The following is a 19,386-nucleotide window of genomic DNA, read 5'->3' on the forward strand; positions in this document are numbered from 1 at the left end:
TTTCTTAAAAAAAACAAACATAGAATTGGTGATGAGTCAATTTCCCACTCAATAAACAAACATAGAATTGGTGATGAGTCAATTTCCCACTCAACAATTGAGAAGATTCAATGTTCTTCCTCACTTGAAACTTTATTGGCTTTGTGACACATGCCAACCACCAACTAAGGTAACATTTGAAGCCACTTACTTATCATCATGTCTGCTATCTCTTCTCCCTCTGCTAGTTTTTGGTAAACTAGAAGAAGAGCTGTTCCATCAGATTAAGTAAGTTTTCATCTTAAGCTTCTAGTATATCCTTTTGTTACCAATTAGAGTTGTAGTGGAGTGGTAAGTACTCTCTCATTCTTAATCAAAGGTCTCGAGCTTGAGTCCCTGGTATGAAGTTGCCTTTGTTAGATAGCGCTTTATCCCAATGGGACTTTACTGAACAAATATAATATATCATTTTGTGGAGTCAAACTGATCTGGTAGAAGACAGCCAGAGTAAATTAAGAAATTAGTTTAGTAAGAATTCCCAAAATTTCTAGAGAAGTTCCTTTTAATTTGACTTAATTACTTGTGTTTGCTAAAACTTTCTGAGTAATTGTTCTGAAATTTCTAGTGTAATCTGTCCAAGGTCCTCTTAATGCATAAAGGAGTCCAGTTTCAGTGACTAACATGATGCCTAATCAGGGGACCACAATTTGAGTTTTGCCTCTTCATAAGAATTTACCAGGAAGATGGGGCTGTTCTTATTTTCATTACAAAAAGAAATGAGCATACACTTGTGAAGATCAGGTGGAGATGGCAGACTGTGCTGTCGTTTTCTTACTTGACAAACTCACAAACTTATTAGCGGAAGAATCAATATTGCTTCAGGGAGTCAAGCATGATATCCAGTATATCAAAGATGAATTGGAGAGAATGATAACCTTTCTTGGTGTGGCTGATGCTTTCGAAGAGGGAGATGCTGAGGTCAAAGTCTGGGTTAGGCAAGTGAGAGATGTCGCTAATGACATTGAGGATGTTCTTGATGAGTCCATGCTCTTGTCATATGATCATCACTACCGTGGATCTTGTTGTTTCATTGCAAAATTGGTTTTCTCAATCAGAAACATCAAATTCCACCATAAACTTGTCATTGAAATCCAAGCCATCAAATCAAGAGTTAACAATATTGCAATAGGACATCATAGGTACCGTTTCAAATATTATGTCCCAGAGCAAGGTTCAAATTCTAACCATGCATACGATACTGCAAATGATCGCAGAGGTGATGCATTATTGTTAGAAGAAGCTGAGCTTGTGGGCATTGAAAATCCCACACAGCAGCTAACCGGTTGGCTCGTGGAGGATGATCCTAGACTTAAAGTGATTTCGGTGGTGGGAATGGGAGGTTCAGGAAAGACCACCCTGGTTAAGAAAGTGTATGAGGATGCATCCGTCAAGAAAAACTTCAATAGCCTTGCTTGGATAACAGTTTCCAAGTCCTTCAAGGTTGAAGAAGTTTTGAAAGACATGATTCAACAGCTCTACGATGAAGTGAAGCAGCCAGCACCTGAAGGTCTAAACACCATGAGCAGTAACAGGCTTAAAACAATAGCAAAAGTATTCCTGCAATCGAGAACGTATGTGCTAGTTTTTGATGATGTCTGGACTATTCAAGCTTGGGAAGCTATCAGATATGCATTGCCTGATGTAAATAATGGAAGTCGTGTTATCCTCACAACACGTCTTTTGGATGTGGCTTCCTTTTGTAGCATAGAGACCAATGGCTATGTTTATGAGGTGAAACCCTTGTCTACTGAAGAGTCGTGGATTCTTTTCTGCAAAAAGGCATTTCATGGTTATTCATGTCCTTCACACTTGGAGAGCATTTCAAAGAACATCTTGAAAAAATGTGGTGGACTGCCGCTGGCTGTTGTGGCCGTTGGTGGGGTTTTGGCTACAAAGAACAGGAACAACATTAGGGAATGGGGAATGCTTAATCACAGCCTTGGTCCTGAACTGGATAGCAATGACAAATTTGAGAGTATGAGAATAGTTTTGTTACTCAGTTTCAATGATCTCCCCCACTATCTTAAGCCATGTTTCCTGTATTTGAGCATTTATCCCGAGGATCATCTAATTGAGCGCAATACACTGATTTACCGGTGGATAATGGAAGGATTTGTAAAACAAAAAGAGCAGGGGACAGTTGAACACGTTGCAGACAGCTATCTCAATGAGCTCATCAACAGAAGCTTGATCCATCCAGTGCAGTACAATGATGACGGTAGCATGAAATTAGGTAGGATTCATGATTTATACCGCGAGCTTATACTTTCAAAATCAAGAGATGGTAACTTTACTGCAACAGTTGATGAGCATAATAAATTGTGGCCTGAAAAAACTCGACGGCTGTCAATGCATGGCATGTTGGGCAACCTACAAGTGAAAAGGTCAGTCACTAAACTTCGCTCTTTGCTTACATTTGGTGTAGCAGATCCACAGTCCTTGTCTTGCATAAGTCAAGTGCTCGGTAGCTCCCGGATGCTAAGAGTTTTAGATTTGAGAGGAGCTCCTCTAAATATGATCCCAGAGACGATTTTCCAAATGTTTCACTTAAGGTATCTAAGCTTGAGGAATACCAATGTGAAAGTGCTTCCAAGATCCATTGGAAGACTCAAACAGCTAGAAATATTGGATCTGAAGCAGACATATGTCACTGAGTTGCCTGTGGAGATTTTAAAACTTGAAAATCTCTGTCACCTTTTAGTCTATAGCCTCGTATCCTATTCGTATCTTCCTTACAATTCTTCACCAGGCTTTAAGGCTTTCCGAGGAATTGGAGCTTTGAGAGCCTTGCAGAAACTTGCGTGTATTGAGGCAACCCCTGGCAGTGGCATACTTAGAGAAGTAGGGATGTTGAGTGAACTGAGACGACTTTGTATTCTGAAGTTGAGAAAAGAAGATGGGAGGACTGTGTGCTCATCAATTCAAAAGCTTCGCAAGCTTGAGTCTTTAAATCTTAAATCAGTGGAAGAGCATGAGATCCTTGATCTTTCTTACATGTCATCTCCTCCGCCTCTTCTTCAGTGCCTGTATTTGACAGGACACATTGTTAAGTTGCCTGCGTGGATTCAAGATCTTCATTCCTTGGTCAAAATTTACTTCAGGTGGACTCATTTAACAAAAGATCCACTGAAATATCTACAAGATTTGCCCAATCTTGTCCATCTTGAATTTCTTGTAGGATACACAGGAAAGGAACTCTACTTTGAGCAAGGGAAATTTCAAAGGCTTAAGCTTTTAAATTTGGACAAGTTGGAAGGACTAAAGCAGGTGACAATCGGGGAAGGTGCAGTACCTCATCTTGAGAAACTGGTTATCCAGAGGTGTGCTTTGCTTGAAACTGTGCCAACTGGAATCGAGTACCTCCTAAATCTGAAGGTTCTTGAATTCTTTGACATGCCTGATGAATTCATCACGACACTGCGTCCAGACAAACTAGGTGCTGATGCTTGGAAAGTTTCACATATCCGTGAAGTATTCTATACATATTGGAGGGACGGTTGTTGGATGGTACATTCACTAAAGGAAAAGGAGAAAAATCAGATTTCTGATCAGTCTGGAGCTGTCACTAGGACCTATGGAAGGCGAAATTCCCTCTAGTCGCTTGAAGGACGTAGAGCTCCACTCTCCTTCCAATTTCTGTGTAAATAATCTTTCTCTGATCCTTCATCAGACTTGAAAGCAATTTACTTTTCCTGTTGTAATAAGCAGTGTATATAATTTTTTTATGCTTTTTTAACATTGCAAAAGTGAACTTGCTGTAATATAGTGCAACTTTCAGTAATTTGTTTAGAAGAGTTTTGTGGATTCTCAGAGTTGCATTTTCCAACCTCTTTGTTTGTATGTTTGTGCACTTTTTCATCTATGCATAGTTAGACTATATGACTTAAATGAAGTCCAATTACATTTGGGGGAATCTGTTACGTTGACAAGACGAGCTCAACCCATGCTCTTCAAGCCTAAAAAATCTGCTAGAATTACTTGAAGATCAAAGTATGCTCAAGCCCTAGTTTGTGCCATTATAAAAGAGCATTTATACGACTAAAAGAAGAAGAAAAAAGAAATACACTGAGAAGCTCAATTCTTTCCGTGGTAATCTGCAAGTTATCCGCAAACCAATAAGTCTTTGTCTCCAAGTGGTGAGTCGCACACCTCGGTTGTGATCAAAGTTTGGCTTGGCATTCGTAGTGAAATTCCAGCAAGTATTCCGTCCATTCAAGATCGAAAAAATTTAGAAAGTGAAATAGTTTTAATCATTCCTTAGGGGTTGAATCATTCTCTCCTATTATGTCACGTGAAGATACAAATTCAAAAAGAATTCATTTATTTGTCTTTTTTATTATTACTAGTTTCTGAAAATATGCATTGCACATTTATCCCTTATTATTTTCATACAATTTGTACATGCCTAATTTCATATATTCTAACCCACGTTTCGAAAGACCATTATTTTTTATAAAATTTGTGCATGCCTAATTTTATGTATATTCTACTATGTGTTTAGTCAAACACAACAATATCATCTAATTTTTTAATACAATTTTAGTTATTACTCTCACCGTTTCTTTTTAGTTGTCATATTGCGTTTTTTAAGAGTCAATTTGACTAATTTTAAAAGTTAAATTAGATTACACTAATTTGATATTTTGAAATAAGAATTTAGATATTCAAAAACTATATGAAAAGTAGTATAGACTGTAAATTTTTTTCATATCAATATGACGGAAAAATACATCTTAAAATATTAGTTAAAGTTTATATCGCATGACTATTAAAGAAAATAGTGACAATTAAAGAAAACAAGGGAGTAGGAAATATTGAATTGTATAAAACTAATTAAGATAATGTAACTTCTAATGGTATATAATGAATTTCTACTCTACATTTATCAATAAAAGAATTAACAACATTGTGGGGATATATTATTGGAGTTATTGGTATAAAATTAGCGTTGATACTTATAATATTTAAAAAATGATTAAAACTAAATAGGATTGACTTGTTTTTTACCAACAAAAAAAAAGGTACAAGTATACAAATAACAATGTACCACATTCGAGGCAAATGTTATTCCCATATATACAAGTCCAACAATTCCATTATCTTTTAGAATGTGATAAATAATCTTCAAGTTTAATCAAAAGTATACAATTTTAATTTTGTTAAAAGATGCAATAAGAAAATAACAAAAAAAAAAATCATATAGAAAATACCTTTTCAAGAAGTAGCATATAGTAGGCAACCAAGAGTACATCCTCATGTTGGTTCACTATCACATCAAAAGTTTAATTCTGCTATAAACTCTTCGTGTATTGAGAAAATGGATGAAAAGGTTAGATATATTTTATTAGGAAAACAAATCCTTGATTGATTGCATGTACATTTCAAAGGTTAATATTGCGGTAAAGGTTGGAAGATGAAGCAATTCAAAATTGACATTAAATAAACATATTATTAAAGAAGCATCATACATAGTTCAGAAAATAGTAAATACACATTATTAAATCTATACGAATTCAAGATATACGTTTCACAAACTATAGGGAGAAGCCTAAGCATCCAAGTTATTCATATACTAATGACATACGACTTAAATGTGTAGTCTCTTACTTATTTATTAACTAGTCTCTGGCACGCGCAAAACGCGTGTACCCTATACGTCAATAAGTAAAAACTCTTATAAAGTTAAATAAATATTATTTTAAAATGTAATACCAACTTAACCTCAGTGAATCCATCTTACTATTTTCTTCCTTTAAAAACAAGGGTGAAATTATAACATTATAATATTAGATCAATCTTGTGCATAACTTTAAAACAATGAACCAAACCGTCCAAATATAATTTATAAAAAAGCACAAAATGTAGAATCAAATGAATTTGATTCATTTAATATAAGGCAATCAAACTTGATCATTGTAGGACAATGTACAAGTCATACTTGATATTTCTAACCTTATGAATTCATCTTTCTCAAAATTCTTTTCGGTGTTTCTAAATAAAGTTAAGATGTCAAACTTGCTATACACTCTATTATCAATCTCATATCATAGATAGACTGATTTGAAAATATATATATATATATTAATGATCAAAATCTCACTAACAAATAATAGAAGATGGAAAGAAAGGAGAAAAGAATGAACTTTACCATAGGAGTACGTAGAACTGCTAGTGGAAGAACTCAAGATGACAAATTCGTATTTGGTAATGGTATATATTGATTTAGTTGCAACTCTTCATATTCTTTAATTTAAGATTAAAAAGGGAAAACATTGATTCATGTACTTATTTAAGAACAATTCTTCAGTTTAAATTATTTTACCAATTACATATGACTCTTAAAATTCTAGAAATCCTAATTGACTCTTGTTCTTCTACATTATGTTTCTAATAAATAACGCACCATTCAAAAAATAATCAAAATAATATATATATATATATATATATAAGTGGGAAGCTCCAAAGATGAAAAACTGGATTACTATTTTACCCCTAAGCTAAATTAAACATCTAATTAATTAAATATTAAATAATAATATTTTAATGAATGATTGTATGAATAGTATTTACTACAATTTTTTTGGTTTTCTAGTGTTAGTATAATATGATATAATTACTATCTAATATATAATTGAATAAATATTTTATAACATTTTAATTTAGAGTACCTTTTTTTAATGATATTATTATAGTAACTCAACTTTATAGGGTTATTTTGATATTTCAACTTTTAACTTTTTTTGTTCTCACTTTTTATATATATATATATATATATATATATATAATTACTTATTATACATATTTATTAATTAATATTATATTGTTAGTCAAATTAATATTAGTGATATGATTTTAGTAAGACTTTTTCATTAAAAACAAAGCAAGTCTCTTGAGTTAATGATCGTGTGGAGATGAATAAAAGGTTTACATCTTTTTATTCATAAATTCTAACAAGGAAAATTTAATAATTGACAGGGTAAATAAAAGTATATAATGTTATCGTGGGTAACGTTTTATTATTTCGTTATTTAGTCTAGCAGAGATGGTGGTCAAAGTTGACTCTCGAAAAACGAAATATGACAAGTAAAAATAAACGAAGAGGATAGTTGCATATTAGCTTATACGTTAAGGTGATGATCGTAGGAAACTAAAGTGAAAAAATCTGTTAAAATACTAAATATTAATTTATTTATAAAAAAATTAATTAATTTTATCAATTAAGTTTTATATTTATATAAAAAAATCACATTTGAACTATGTATGGTAACATGTGAAATGGTAATTTTTTTGGTAAATGACAAAAGAAAAGATCAGTAAATTTTATCATTACTTGAGCTTGAAGAAAGTAAAAAGTTACTAAATTTGTGATTTACCAAAAGTATCTCCAACCTTGTACAGGAAAAGGAAAACTTTCCGTTTCCGAAAATACACGGGTAAAACAAAGTTTCTAATTTTTTAATAAAAAACGCATACTAAACATTCTATCACATATTTTTTTCTTGTTTCTAAACTTTGATAAATTGTTCATCTTTTGTTTTTGTTCTTGTTCGACTAGGGTAAGAAGAATGGAAATCGAAACATTGTTCCTGAGTTGTTTTTCCATGGGTAGACGCCTGATGATATATTCACCTTGATAGAAGTTGTTCACCAAGATGGCACATCTAAGTATTGCACATAGTTCGAGAAACGCAAAAATAAAATAATCAAATTCTTAATGAATGTCTCAGTAGCATCAGACGACTGCATTCTTGTCTTCTTGATGATGAAGAAGAAGTGAGAGTGGGTGAAAAAGTGACCAACATTGGAGAGAGAAAAATAGATTCATATCCAAAGCAAGAAACCCTTGATGAAGAAGATTGAAGTGACAATCAATAAGAATGTACAAGCTACTATGCAGAAAATACACAACAATTACAATGCAATTTGAAAAAAAAATGGAAAGCGACCGAATTGGTTCAACAATTAAAAGATGATGGGATGATATTGAATTACTTATTTAATCCTTTTCATACATTTTATTTTCGTAAATTCAAAAAATATATGATAATAAATTTTAATTTAATAATTATTTTTTTTCAATTGATAATATAATATTTCTTATAATATTTTGTAAGATAAGAAAAAATATATATAAAAATTATTATACGTTACATAATAATACAAATATTTAAATCCCTCTTATTAGATTATAGTTTTGAAAACTTTTTAAATAAAATAATTGTTACACAAACTATCAAAATTATTCTAGAAGTTTAAAATAAAATTAAAACTTCATTTGATTGAATATGTCAATTAGAGTATCATATTTTTACTTATATAATATTTGGTATTACTTTTAACTACAAAAACCAATATTATAGTGATCGTTATCTTAGAAGACATTCAAAGTTAGGACAATATTTTTTAAAATTTAATTGTTTGATAATTTAATTAGTTTAAGTTTGAAATGTTTAATATAACATCTCAAAGAATTGAAGACAATCTTACAAAGTCAATATTAATACATGGTTTATTTAAATTGATGTCAATTAGACAAATTAAGAAATAGAAAGTAATTATAAATTTAATTGTTAACGATATTAATTATAATTACATCAATAATAAAATTTCAAATATATGTGTGAAATAATTAGTAAGGAATACCAACAAGAGTTGTGGTGGAGCGGTAAATACTCCTTTCACTTAACCAAGAGGTCTCGGTTTTGTGTCCCCTTGGATACGAACTCTCCCCAATGTGAAATATTCCGGAAAAAAAAATTAGTAAGAGATTACCAACAAATTATTAAGAAAATTTTAATTTATAGTAACAATATATATATATAATTTTTTTTATATTCTACTTAGCGGTACTTTGGTCCTTAAGTGGTGCTTCTCATAATTCACCCTTTTAGATTTCACGTCCATTAAAAATCTATGTAAGTTTATCATTGTACCTTTATTTAGTGTTTTTTTGGAGTCAAGTTTTTAATACATAAATTAATTTATTTTGATTAATTAAATTGACCAATTAAAATGAATTAATTATGTAATTTTCCTATATTGATCGAATTCATATTGTTAAAACTAATAACTCTCAAGGGTAAAATAAAAAAAATAGTATTATTTATGTATTGGTTTTGTGAAATGACAAGTTAATAAGCAGAACATATAAATAGGGGAAGCAACATTTTACGTAGCCTTCAGCAGATCTGGTTGTCTCCATCTTTTGTCTGCGTCTTCTACTCATTACTTTTGTTTTTTTGGATGTATATGCCCCCCCCCCCAATCCCGATTCGGGGCGGAGCTATAGCCATTTCATGATGTCCAACTGAGCATCTTTCGTCGAAAAAATTACTTTTATATTCAAAATGTTTAAATGGATTTACAGGACAAATATTTGAAGTATTTAAACTTTTTATTAGTTTATTAAGAATAGAATATTTTTAAAAATATCTATAAAATTTTAAACGATGTAACACATAATTATATTGAAAATTGCTCAAAGTGGTAATAATGAGGTGACTTATTTAGTATATAAATTTTTATATGTTGGTGTATTGACACGACCCAAGCCTATACCCTGGACATGGCCGGCACTCAAGAATCATTGTTGTCCCTCAAGCGAACCCTCATCCTGGCTGACTACAAGCGGAAGACTAACTCAAGCATACATAGACATCAAATTGAAAGAAGTGTTTAAAAACAATTTAATAAATTTCAAAACTGAACTGGATATACTGAGTATGAAACATAAGTTTTAAATAAAATATCTGAAATTGAAAGACTCTCCAAAACTGTCTATCTGTGAAGCCTCTACTATTAAGGAGGGATGTTGGAACAAGACCACAACACCTCAAAAGTACTAACTGGAACGTAATTGTGAAGTCCTCTGAAATACAAGACGGCTCACCAAAGCTAACTGGAGTGTAGAATGAGATCAACGAAGTGTTTGTTGAAAATCATGAACGGCTAAATCTGCATCATAAAAGAATGCAAGTCGAATGACATCAGTACATGAAATGTACGAGTATGTAATATGGCTGAGTAAGCAAATAACTGAACTGAATGACTGAAAGCAACTCAATTGAATCAATATATGAACATGAAAGGAAAACCATTTAAGCTTTATAGTAAAATATACAATGAAAGCAACATGAAAATAATATACTTTACTTGTGGGGAGTTTCTCTAACCGACAGCCATTACCATGAGCCTAGCAATGATACAGCGTTTCGCCTCATGTTGCCAGAGCCATCTTATACTTTGCCGGGGTATATGATGATATCGTGACTATGGATCCATCTAATTGGCCTTCTCCGAGGCAGTGAGGAGTCGCATGAAGAATCAATGCTATTTTATCCTACGCTGGCTATGTAGTTTTGTGGGACTTCCGAATCATAAAAGACTCTAACCCAACTCGGTGCTCGATACTACTCCCAAATAATTAACATAACTTTGTGCTCAATTCACCCATTACAAATAATGAACTTCTTACATTACTTGAAATACTTTTCAAAACATGAGACGTGTTTACCTTCTTGAAAATATGCACTTATGAATTTATCTTTCATGTCCAATAATTAACATAGATACATATCTATATGTAAATATATATGAAAAAAATAACGTTAGAAACTCTTAAGTCTTTATGAAATAGAACCTTTAAACTTTTTCTCAAAACTCATCTTTACTACCTCAAAACCCAGTTTAAATCTCAATTGCTGGCTTTGAAAAACCTTCTCAAGATTTATAACTCAAAATAGGATTCATGTTGAATTATAGACATGAACAAATCAACTCAAGGATCTCAATAACAATATAGAAACTCAATACTTAGGAATATAATTTCTAAAAAATCAGAAATTCAAGAACTCAAAATCAACTTATCTCAAGAATACTCAAATCTAGGGGTAGAATCCTAGATTTCTCTTTAACTGATTTAAAAGTAGATGTAGGGCGTGATGATGAACTAGTCCAACACTATGATAGCCTTACATACCTGAAAGAACAAGGTTCTTGAAGAAGAACTTGATTAGAAGCTTTGAAACCCTAGCTTGAAGGAGAACAATCAAGAAAACCTTTCTTGGGATTCTTGAATTAGTTTCTTGAAATCTCTATGGCCAAGAATTATGATTTTTATTAGTGATTCATAATGTATGAAGGAATTTGAGCTGGGAAGAATGAAATTGTAATTGAAAAGGTTCCAATTGGTATATGGCCTTAAGGGTGATATAAATATATGGATGATCAGTAATGATCATCTATGGAGCGAACTAATCAATAACTTAAACTTATCTGCGAGTTATAGCTTGAAACTACGAATGTGTGCATATTGTTGTCTGATTTAATTGTTTGGTGAGAAAGGTACATTACTTGGATGCTATGATATGATTATATGCACAGTAATATTTGTGTGGATTTTGATGTGTACAATATGCTAGCCTAAATGTTCGAAAATGTGCGAGTTGTAATTGCCTGAGTTTCGTGAACCTGATGTCGAGAAGAGAGTCATCACTAGGTTAGGTGCAAGGGTCTAGATAAGCTACGATGTGATTCGTAAACAAAATCTGGACTTGTGTTGCGACGACTATAACTGTGTGAGTATATGGGAATATGCTGAGAATGTGTGTGTTAGTGGTGTTGGATTAATGGGAAATGGATTCTGGAGTATATACTAATGGGTTGACTCGGGGTAGGCAATGACTATCCTAGTTAAGAGGATTATCATAAATGCTTAGTTATAGCCTCAAAATCAACGAAAAACTTTAGAAAATGGGAAGAACCCCAGGAAATTATTGACTTGGGTACAATTTCCGTCGGAGCCGCTGGGGCGGGATTATTCCAACCAGGGCGAGCCCGCCAGAGCGGGACAGAATCTCAACCTTGTCACCCTTGTTTTTCCCTAGTCACACATATGAACCTCGAACCGTACATAAGTTAATTCGTGCAATTCAATCAGTACTTAACAATAAATAGTAAGTTATAAAAACCTAGCATCTAATTATTGGCTATGAAAATAGCGAAAACTAGCATCCATGTGCTTACAAAAATCTAAGGAAAAATAAAAGAGAAATAGAATTTTGTTCATTACATGCCCAAGATGGGGCAAAACCAAATCAGGATCCCTAGGAATGGGAAGTCTGGAAGTGTCGCTATCAGACTCTAAGTCCTCTAGGGTCGTATCACCAGTCCAAGCCTCTCTCAACCAGGGAAACTCCCGAAAGTCCTCCTGCTCGAGCCTGGGAAACTCCCTCTGGAGGGCGACGCAATAGAAAATGACCTTAATCTGCCTCATCATCTTCCCTTCATTCGTCAACGCATAAGTAACTACTTGACTTCTACCGGCCCAGTCAGTCTTCCTCTTCTTACTCCCGGAGGTGGACGCCTTCCTAATCAAAAGAGGGTGAAAAAGGGGATTCATAAGAAGCACCTCATCGGTGTCCAAGAGTGGCACCCCCATCGGCGCTTACACATCGTTGTTACCAGGCAGAAATAATGTCTTCTTGTTGCCCCGATAGAAAACCTTCCACTCAGAAATGATTTGTGGCCCACATTCAATTCGATTCTTTGCATAACACACGTCACCACTAGAGCCCGGGGAAAAGTCACGTCGGTGCGATTGCCCAACGGGCGAATCCTCGTGAAAACCAAGTGTAGCCACCTCCTAGTATCCGGTGACCAGTTAGTACTGGTAATGCCCCAGTAGTAGCCCAGTAAACCATGTCCCTGAGCGTAATCTCGACTAGTGTGTCTTTCATCCACCCAAATTCATCTCTCACAGCTTAACTTCATACTCTACATTTGAAGCCTCTGGCACCTCGAGCACCTCATTAATGAATTGAGTGTTCAGGGGGATGTCAACTCCTCGGATGCAAATAGTAGGGTGAGGGTCATCCCAACGAACAGTATGGAGTATGGTGTAGAACTCCATCACCCAGCCAAAGCGTGCAGCGGGGGGATCCTTTGTAAGCGGACCCCATCCAAACTCCATCAGTCGGGCATGAAAGACGGGGGCCTTCTCCTCCAAGCTTAACAAGTGAAAACCTCTCTCGCACAAGAACTTAGTGTCTGGTAATCGTGGTGCCTCTCCCAACTGGCAGCATCGGGAAATCAGACGAAAGGTAGATTCTCCTCGTTAATACCAGTCATAATAGACAAGCCTACAAAATTTATGAAGGGTACACATTAGGACTCCATGGAATTAGTAAATATCTAGCTAAGGAAGAAGATAAAGTTCTATTTGAAGTGGCAAGAAGCCAATGTCCCACCAGATTCTGCTAGAGCGCCTAGGATCCTGCCTCAATGGATGAAGGAGGCTGCCATAGCGGGATGGAGGCCGCCACAGCGACCTTCATCTTGGACGAACTCCAGGCGCGATCATGGCGCCCCTTCACCCGAAAATTTTTATTTTAATAGAATTTTAGCAGATCAGAGTCTTTAAAGTATCCTAAAACTTAGTTATGCAATTATTATAGCAAAATAACCCATAAATAGAGTCCGAATTTGAGTTTTACACCAAGGAACTATTCGACATCCCCCGCCCTTTTCAAACATGTTTTGACCGTATTTCTACGAAATCCTTATGCTCAGAATGTTGTGGAGACATTGGAAATGTAAGGGAACTGCACATGCTACATTTTCCTAGAAAATCAAGCAACTTATTTTCACATTTTGAAAACCACATTAAGGCTTTCCTAAGCAATCAAGTAGAGTCATGCATTCGTAGTTAAGTAAGTAATGAAGTAATCGGAGTAAGGAACACGAACATTACCTTGAGTTTGATGTTCGGAGCGAAGCAATTGAGAGGGTTTTGGGGAACTTTTGAATGGGAGTAGGAGGAAATGGGGAAACCATTTCCCTTTCCCCTACTAAACTGACCCCGATCACCCGCAACTGCAAGAGAATCCTCGCCACATCGGCCCCGCTTCAGCGAGAGTCTTGCCGCTCTGGCGAGGTTTGGTCAGGTAATTGGACATATCTCTGTCCCCATGTGTTGTTTCGCTTTCTTAACCGGTCCCTTGAGTAAAGACCCCTTCTGTGCTTAAAACTTGGAAGAGTCACCATTCTTCGTGGTTCCATAATGGACTGACTCATTAGTTAGAAGTACCCCACAAAGGGTTCGTGCTTATCCCTTCGCTAGTCGTTTAAGGACGAACGAGGGGTAAATTGGTATCTATTGTAACGACCCGAACCGTCGTTATTTAGGAAAGGAAAAACGTCGGGAGAACTGGGCCCCCTACTTCCGCTAGAGCAAGATAAGTGTCGCTAGGGTGGCGGCGCTCCAACGGGACAAGGAGCGCCAGAGCGGGACGGATGGGGACAGAACTTAAATAACGCAAAGTCTTATTTTCTCTCTTTTTTCCAAAACACCAAAAAGAGGTGAGGATCAGCCCAGAAACCCTCAAAAGGCTTTTCTAAGCTTGGGAATGAGGGAGGAAAAGATCTTTAGCGTAAGAATGTCGATAGCTTGCAAATTTCCGGTCAAATCCATCGTCACGAGGTTCGACAACCAGAATTGAAGTCATAATCCTGTGCAGTTGCTTAGCTCCCAGATAGGCTAGGTTTATTAAATTAAGTAGTCTTAAATTTGTGTTCACCGCATAATATATTGTCAATTAATGATAGAATTCATGCATAGCCCTACGGGTACAGAAAACAGGGATGATTGGTTATATACTATCAGTTGTTGAATAAGATGAGAATCATAGAAGGAAACCTTGTCATGTGGAATAGGTTTAGATGATGTTCGACTTCTAGTTTTGTGTTGTGTATATTTGTTATTGCTTCCAGGTTTTTGTACATACATGAGAAACGAGGAACGTAAATCGAATCCAATACAATGAATATATGTATATGAATAATCATATGCCATGAACTTATTATTTGATTGTATGATAGTGAGTAGTGTTTATTATGGGTGTGATTGTGATTGTGGTTGTGCTGACTGGATCGGGTGTCACGTTCCACCACATATATTGGATCGGGTGTCACGTTCCAACACATATATTGGACTGGGTGTCACGTTCTGACACATATGCATATTGGATCGGGTATTACGTTCCGACACACTAATAGTTTGGGTATGGATTTCCTGAGAGAACCATTGATGATTACTATGTTCATGTCTATTTGTCATTGATAATGGAAGACGGTAAGTTGCTCTGAAATGATGACTGAACCATATTTTATATAACTATATTAAAGTGTTGTGCTTATTTGGTATATATCTCGTTATTGAATGAACTATGAATGGTCAGGCTCAAATCGGAATAAGATATGATAAATGGAGACCAAGGGTTTCAAGTGTTACCGTGTATTATTTTAGAGAGTTTGTTGGTGCTTGCTTACAATTGGAGAAATAAGGAGGTGTTTGTGTCGCAAGTGTTAGGTAGCTGGGTAATACCTGGGAAGGGGATTCGTATTGAACGGTTAGCGAGCCTTAATAACATGTACTATGGGGTCAAGGGTTGAGTGGTGATGTGGAGAAAATAAGGGTATGTTGTGAGTAGTTGGCCGGGTTAGTAGTTGTAATGATCCTCCAGGTCATTTTTAAATTAAAGAATTCTTTCCCTCGTATAGAGCATTCCTGTAGCGACCCCAAGTCATTTATGACTTGTTGGCACTGACTGTTCGGTCGCCTGGTCGTTCGTTTGGGTTTTAGGCCCTTTTTCCCTGTTTTGGAGATTTTATAACTTGAAAAGTTGACTTTGGTCAACCTTCTTGGAAGACGTGCTCAGATGAAAATTTTGACAGCTAGGTTAGCTTCGGAATATCGATTTTGGTCTAGAACGACCCTTTGTTCACTTCCCGAGGCTTTAGATGGCAGTTGTGGAATCTGGCTCAAAACGATACTGGGTGTGGCACCCACTTTTCATCGAAGCGATCTCCAAATGGAAATTCCGCCTTCACCGTTGAGTCTGAAATATCATTTTCAATCAGATTCCATATATGGTTTGTATTTTTCCGACTCCGAACGAGTCCGGAACATCGAAATTTAAGTTTGAAGGGTTGTAGAATTCTAACGCGGCTGTGACGTGGCAGAGCCACGCGACGCCACGTGGCAGTGGATGGAAATCTGGAAATTTTCGTCCATTATTTCTTTCACATTTTCAACATAAGATTTCTCCTCCATTTTAAGCCCGAATTAAGTGATTCAAAAGGCTAACTTCAAGAGAATTTCGTGGGGAATCTAGAGGTGATCTCACGAACGCGAGGGGAGGCTTCGTTTGAGGTAAGAAATCGAATTTAGCTACTGCTAGGGTGATTTTTCGAAATAAATTGTTGTTGAATTTTGAAATGTGAGATCTTGATCATCTTAGGTCCGTCTTGAGTCATTCTTGAGGCTAACTTGTAGAGTTTTTCACAAGGATCGTCGTGGTATAATCTGTTTGGGTTGGAAGGGTCTCGTTTTTCCAGAAATGGGTGATCAAGGGGCTGCTAGTGTTAATTGTTGTGGCTGATTTGCTATGTTTTAGGCATCTGTTTGTGCTAAATTTTGGGGTATTAGTTTAGTAAGGTATTTGGGACGTTTTCACGGATTCATTTTCGGGATTCCAATTGTGGGTCCCACAATCCCGTTTTAGACCCGATTTTGGGTCCGTCTCTGAAAAATATAATTTTAGTGTCAATATATTCGTAATGACGAGGTGATTAACCTTTTGTTAGTGGGGATGCATTTGGAGACCGTTCGGAGGGGAAAAGTTCTGGTACCGTGAGTTGGAGCACGCTTGGTCGGCTTTCAGGTAGGCTATGGCTTTCCCTCGTGAGATTGAGCATGTTTAGGCATTTGTTTATTGATTTGCTTGAGTATGTAGGGGTTCGGGTGTCGAGCATGCTAAATTTCTATAATCCCTGCCTTAGACCTTATTTCGGGAAAGTGTTGGATTATGACAGCACGTCTCTTGATATTATTGAACATCCATACCTTGTGGTGTATATGATAATATTGATTTGAAGTATGTTTGGCCTTAGTCTAGGCTTAGACTAGTGTTGCCATAGACTTGCGAGATTTCGGATGTCGTTGGGCAGTAGAACTTTTTCCGACGTCGTTTCGGACGGTCAGCTCCTTGTAGACTAATATAGCAGACTTGAGTCTGATAGTCGGTAACTCAGTTTATGACCTTGTATCTATAATGCCCTGCTTTTCTATTAGCTACAGTACCCTGTTAGAGTCCGTGGTCCAGCTTACTTATGTTCAGGCTTAGCTACAGTACCCGGTTAGAGTTTGTGGTCCAACTTACCACCTGTGATCTGGTTTTGGCTACAGTACCCGGTTAGAGTCCGTGGTCCAGCCCACCCGTGCCCGACCTTTGGCTACAGCACCCGGTTCGAGTCCGTGGTCCAGCCCATATAGGTTGACTCATTAGCTATAGTACCCGGTTCGAGTCCGTGGTCCAGCTTGCACGTGGTGTATTCCCAATTCCTCAATAAAGCTTCAGTTTAGTCTTGATTACTCTCATCTGTAGGTTGAGGTTTTGGAGGTTGGAGAGATTCCGATTAAAGTCCGGGACGTAATGAGATCCTGGAATATGATTGGGAATGGTTCAGTTAAAAGTCTGGAAATTGGTAATATTGTGATAGACCTTCTAGCTCCATTATTTTACTTTAACTGCCGGTGCATCTGCTGGGCTTATGGGGGTCCGTGCAGGTGGTTTCTTTTATTGTGCACGAGCGTACCCGTCGGGTTTATGGGAGCTCGACGGAGTTAGTTAGATTACTTGTCTTTGTTGCCTATACGCTCGTGTACATACCCCCATTTACTACTCTTTGCACTTGATGTGACCTTTTATTTGCATTTCAGTTCACTTTTGCTTATCTTGCTCAGTCGGCCTATGATGCCTACTGGGTACCTGTTGTTTTGGTACTCATGCTACGCTTTGCATCTATTTTGTGATGCAGGTCCGAGCACTAGTAGCCAGCGTTGATCGAGCTTGGAGTAGACTTATCCGGAGACGGGGGTGAGCACACGGCGTTTTGTACTATTTCAGTCTCCATCTGTATATATAGACTTGTCTTTTTCCTTTCGAGACAGTCCAGTCTCTGTTGTCCAGTTTTGAGACTGGTACTCATTTTGTAGTAGCTCTGTACTGGTGACTTCCAGGTTCTGGGAGAGATCTTTATTTGTATATATGTTTTGGGTTGCTTCCGCCTGTTTATGTTGTTATTTTCCTACTCTTGTTTAATTTCTACCCTCAGACCCATTACTTGTTGTTCCGGGTTACGGGTTGGCTTACCTGCTGGTGGGTTATAGTAGGTGCCATCATGACTTGATAAATCGGGTCGTGACAGTAGTGGTTACATCTGGAACATCTCTAAGAGGTAGAATGGTTAAGTTATGATCAAGAGTGGATCGAGAAAGGGGTTAGAGTCAAGAGTACTAGTATATTTTTAAGCATTCATAAATGGTAAGGGCATAATGATATGAAGGTGGAGGTATGAACAGTCTTATTGCATGTTTCCTACTAGTTGATTTCTTATATTATGTGGTGGGCATCGGGTTGACCGATGATGCCTACCAGTACGTGTGGTTTGTACTGATACTACTCTTGTTATGCCTTTTGGCATAGTCTGGTTGCAGGGTCAGTAATGTTTCATAGGTGAAGACGAAGATAATCTCCAACAACTTCTATTTTTCCTTCCATGTGGTGGGAGATGTGTCACTTGTTATCATGTGTATACCTTGTAATCTTAGAAGCTCTTGTACTTGTTTAGACTAGATCCCTGGGATGTTAATTACTTTACAAGTCTTAACTTGAATCATTGAAAAATTGTTTCTTTTATAAAAATCTCGTGAATGCAATTTTATCTCCACTTTTCTTAATCTTTCGCATGTCTTTAACTATTTGGGAATCAAGGAGTCTCCTACTTAGGTGTTAGAGTAGGTTCCCGCACTGCCCGATGGGTTGGATCATGACATAAAGAGGTGCCACATCATTTTGTCTACATTTCTCCTTTATTATATATATATATATATATATATATATATATATATAGAGAGAGAGAGAGAGAGAGAGATTTAGTGTGGGGTATTCCCTTTGTACGTATGAATGAGCTTTCACTTTGAAATAGAAAAGTTACATCCATAAAATTAGCTTAATCAAATTATCCATTCCCACATTCCCTTCTCATATTATATATGTTGATTTTGTTGCTTTGATGTGGTTGATTGTATTTGGGCTTCAAATGTTGTGGAGGCATAATATATAAAGAGTGATGAAATCACAACTGACATATCTAAAAGTAGCTAATAAATAGTAAATGAAACAATAATAAAAAGAACATCAGTAATTTACGAGGTTCAGCAAAATTTTATTTTCTTTTGCCTACTCCTCAGACACAATCAATCAATATTTATTTCACTCCAAAAGA

The 19,386-nt window shown here is 36.1% G+C and overlaps 1 protein-coding gene across 1 annotated transcript; it reads left to right on the forward strand.

Annotated features, from left to right (window-relative positions):
* Window positions 1-786: 786 nt before the first annotated feature.
* LOC125833570 (disease resistance protein RPM1-like) lies at window positions 787-3,636 on the forward strand. Its single transcript, XM_049512727.1, has one exon. It carries the CDS (start codon window positions 787-789, stop codon window positions 3,634-3,636), a length of 2,850 nt encoding a protein of 949 aa, XP_049368684.1.
* The last annotated feature ends 15,750 nt before the right edge of the window (window positions 3,637-19,386 follow it).

Source organism: Solanum verrucosum, unplaced genomic scaffold (assembly GCF_900185275.1).
Source record: "Solanum verrucosum unplaced genomic scaffold, falcon-dt-bn FXZP01000307.1, whole genome shotgun sequence".
In the NCBI taxonomy this organism is placed as follows: Eukaryota; Viridiplantae; Streptophyta; class Magnoliopsida; order Solanales; family Solanaceae; genus Solanum; species Solanum verrucosum.

What these genes read in the sequence shown, in the direction of transcription:
- LOC125833570 (XM_049512727.1), top strand. Translation starts at nt 787, where the DNA reads ATGGCAGACTGTGCTGTCGTTTTCTTACTTGACAAACTCACAAACTTA.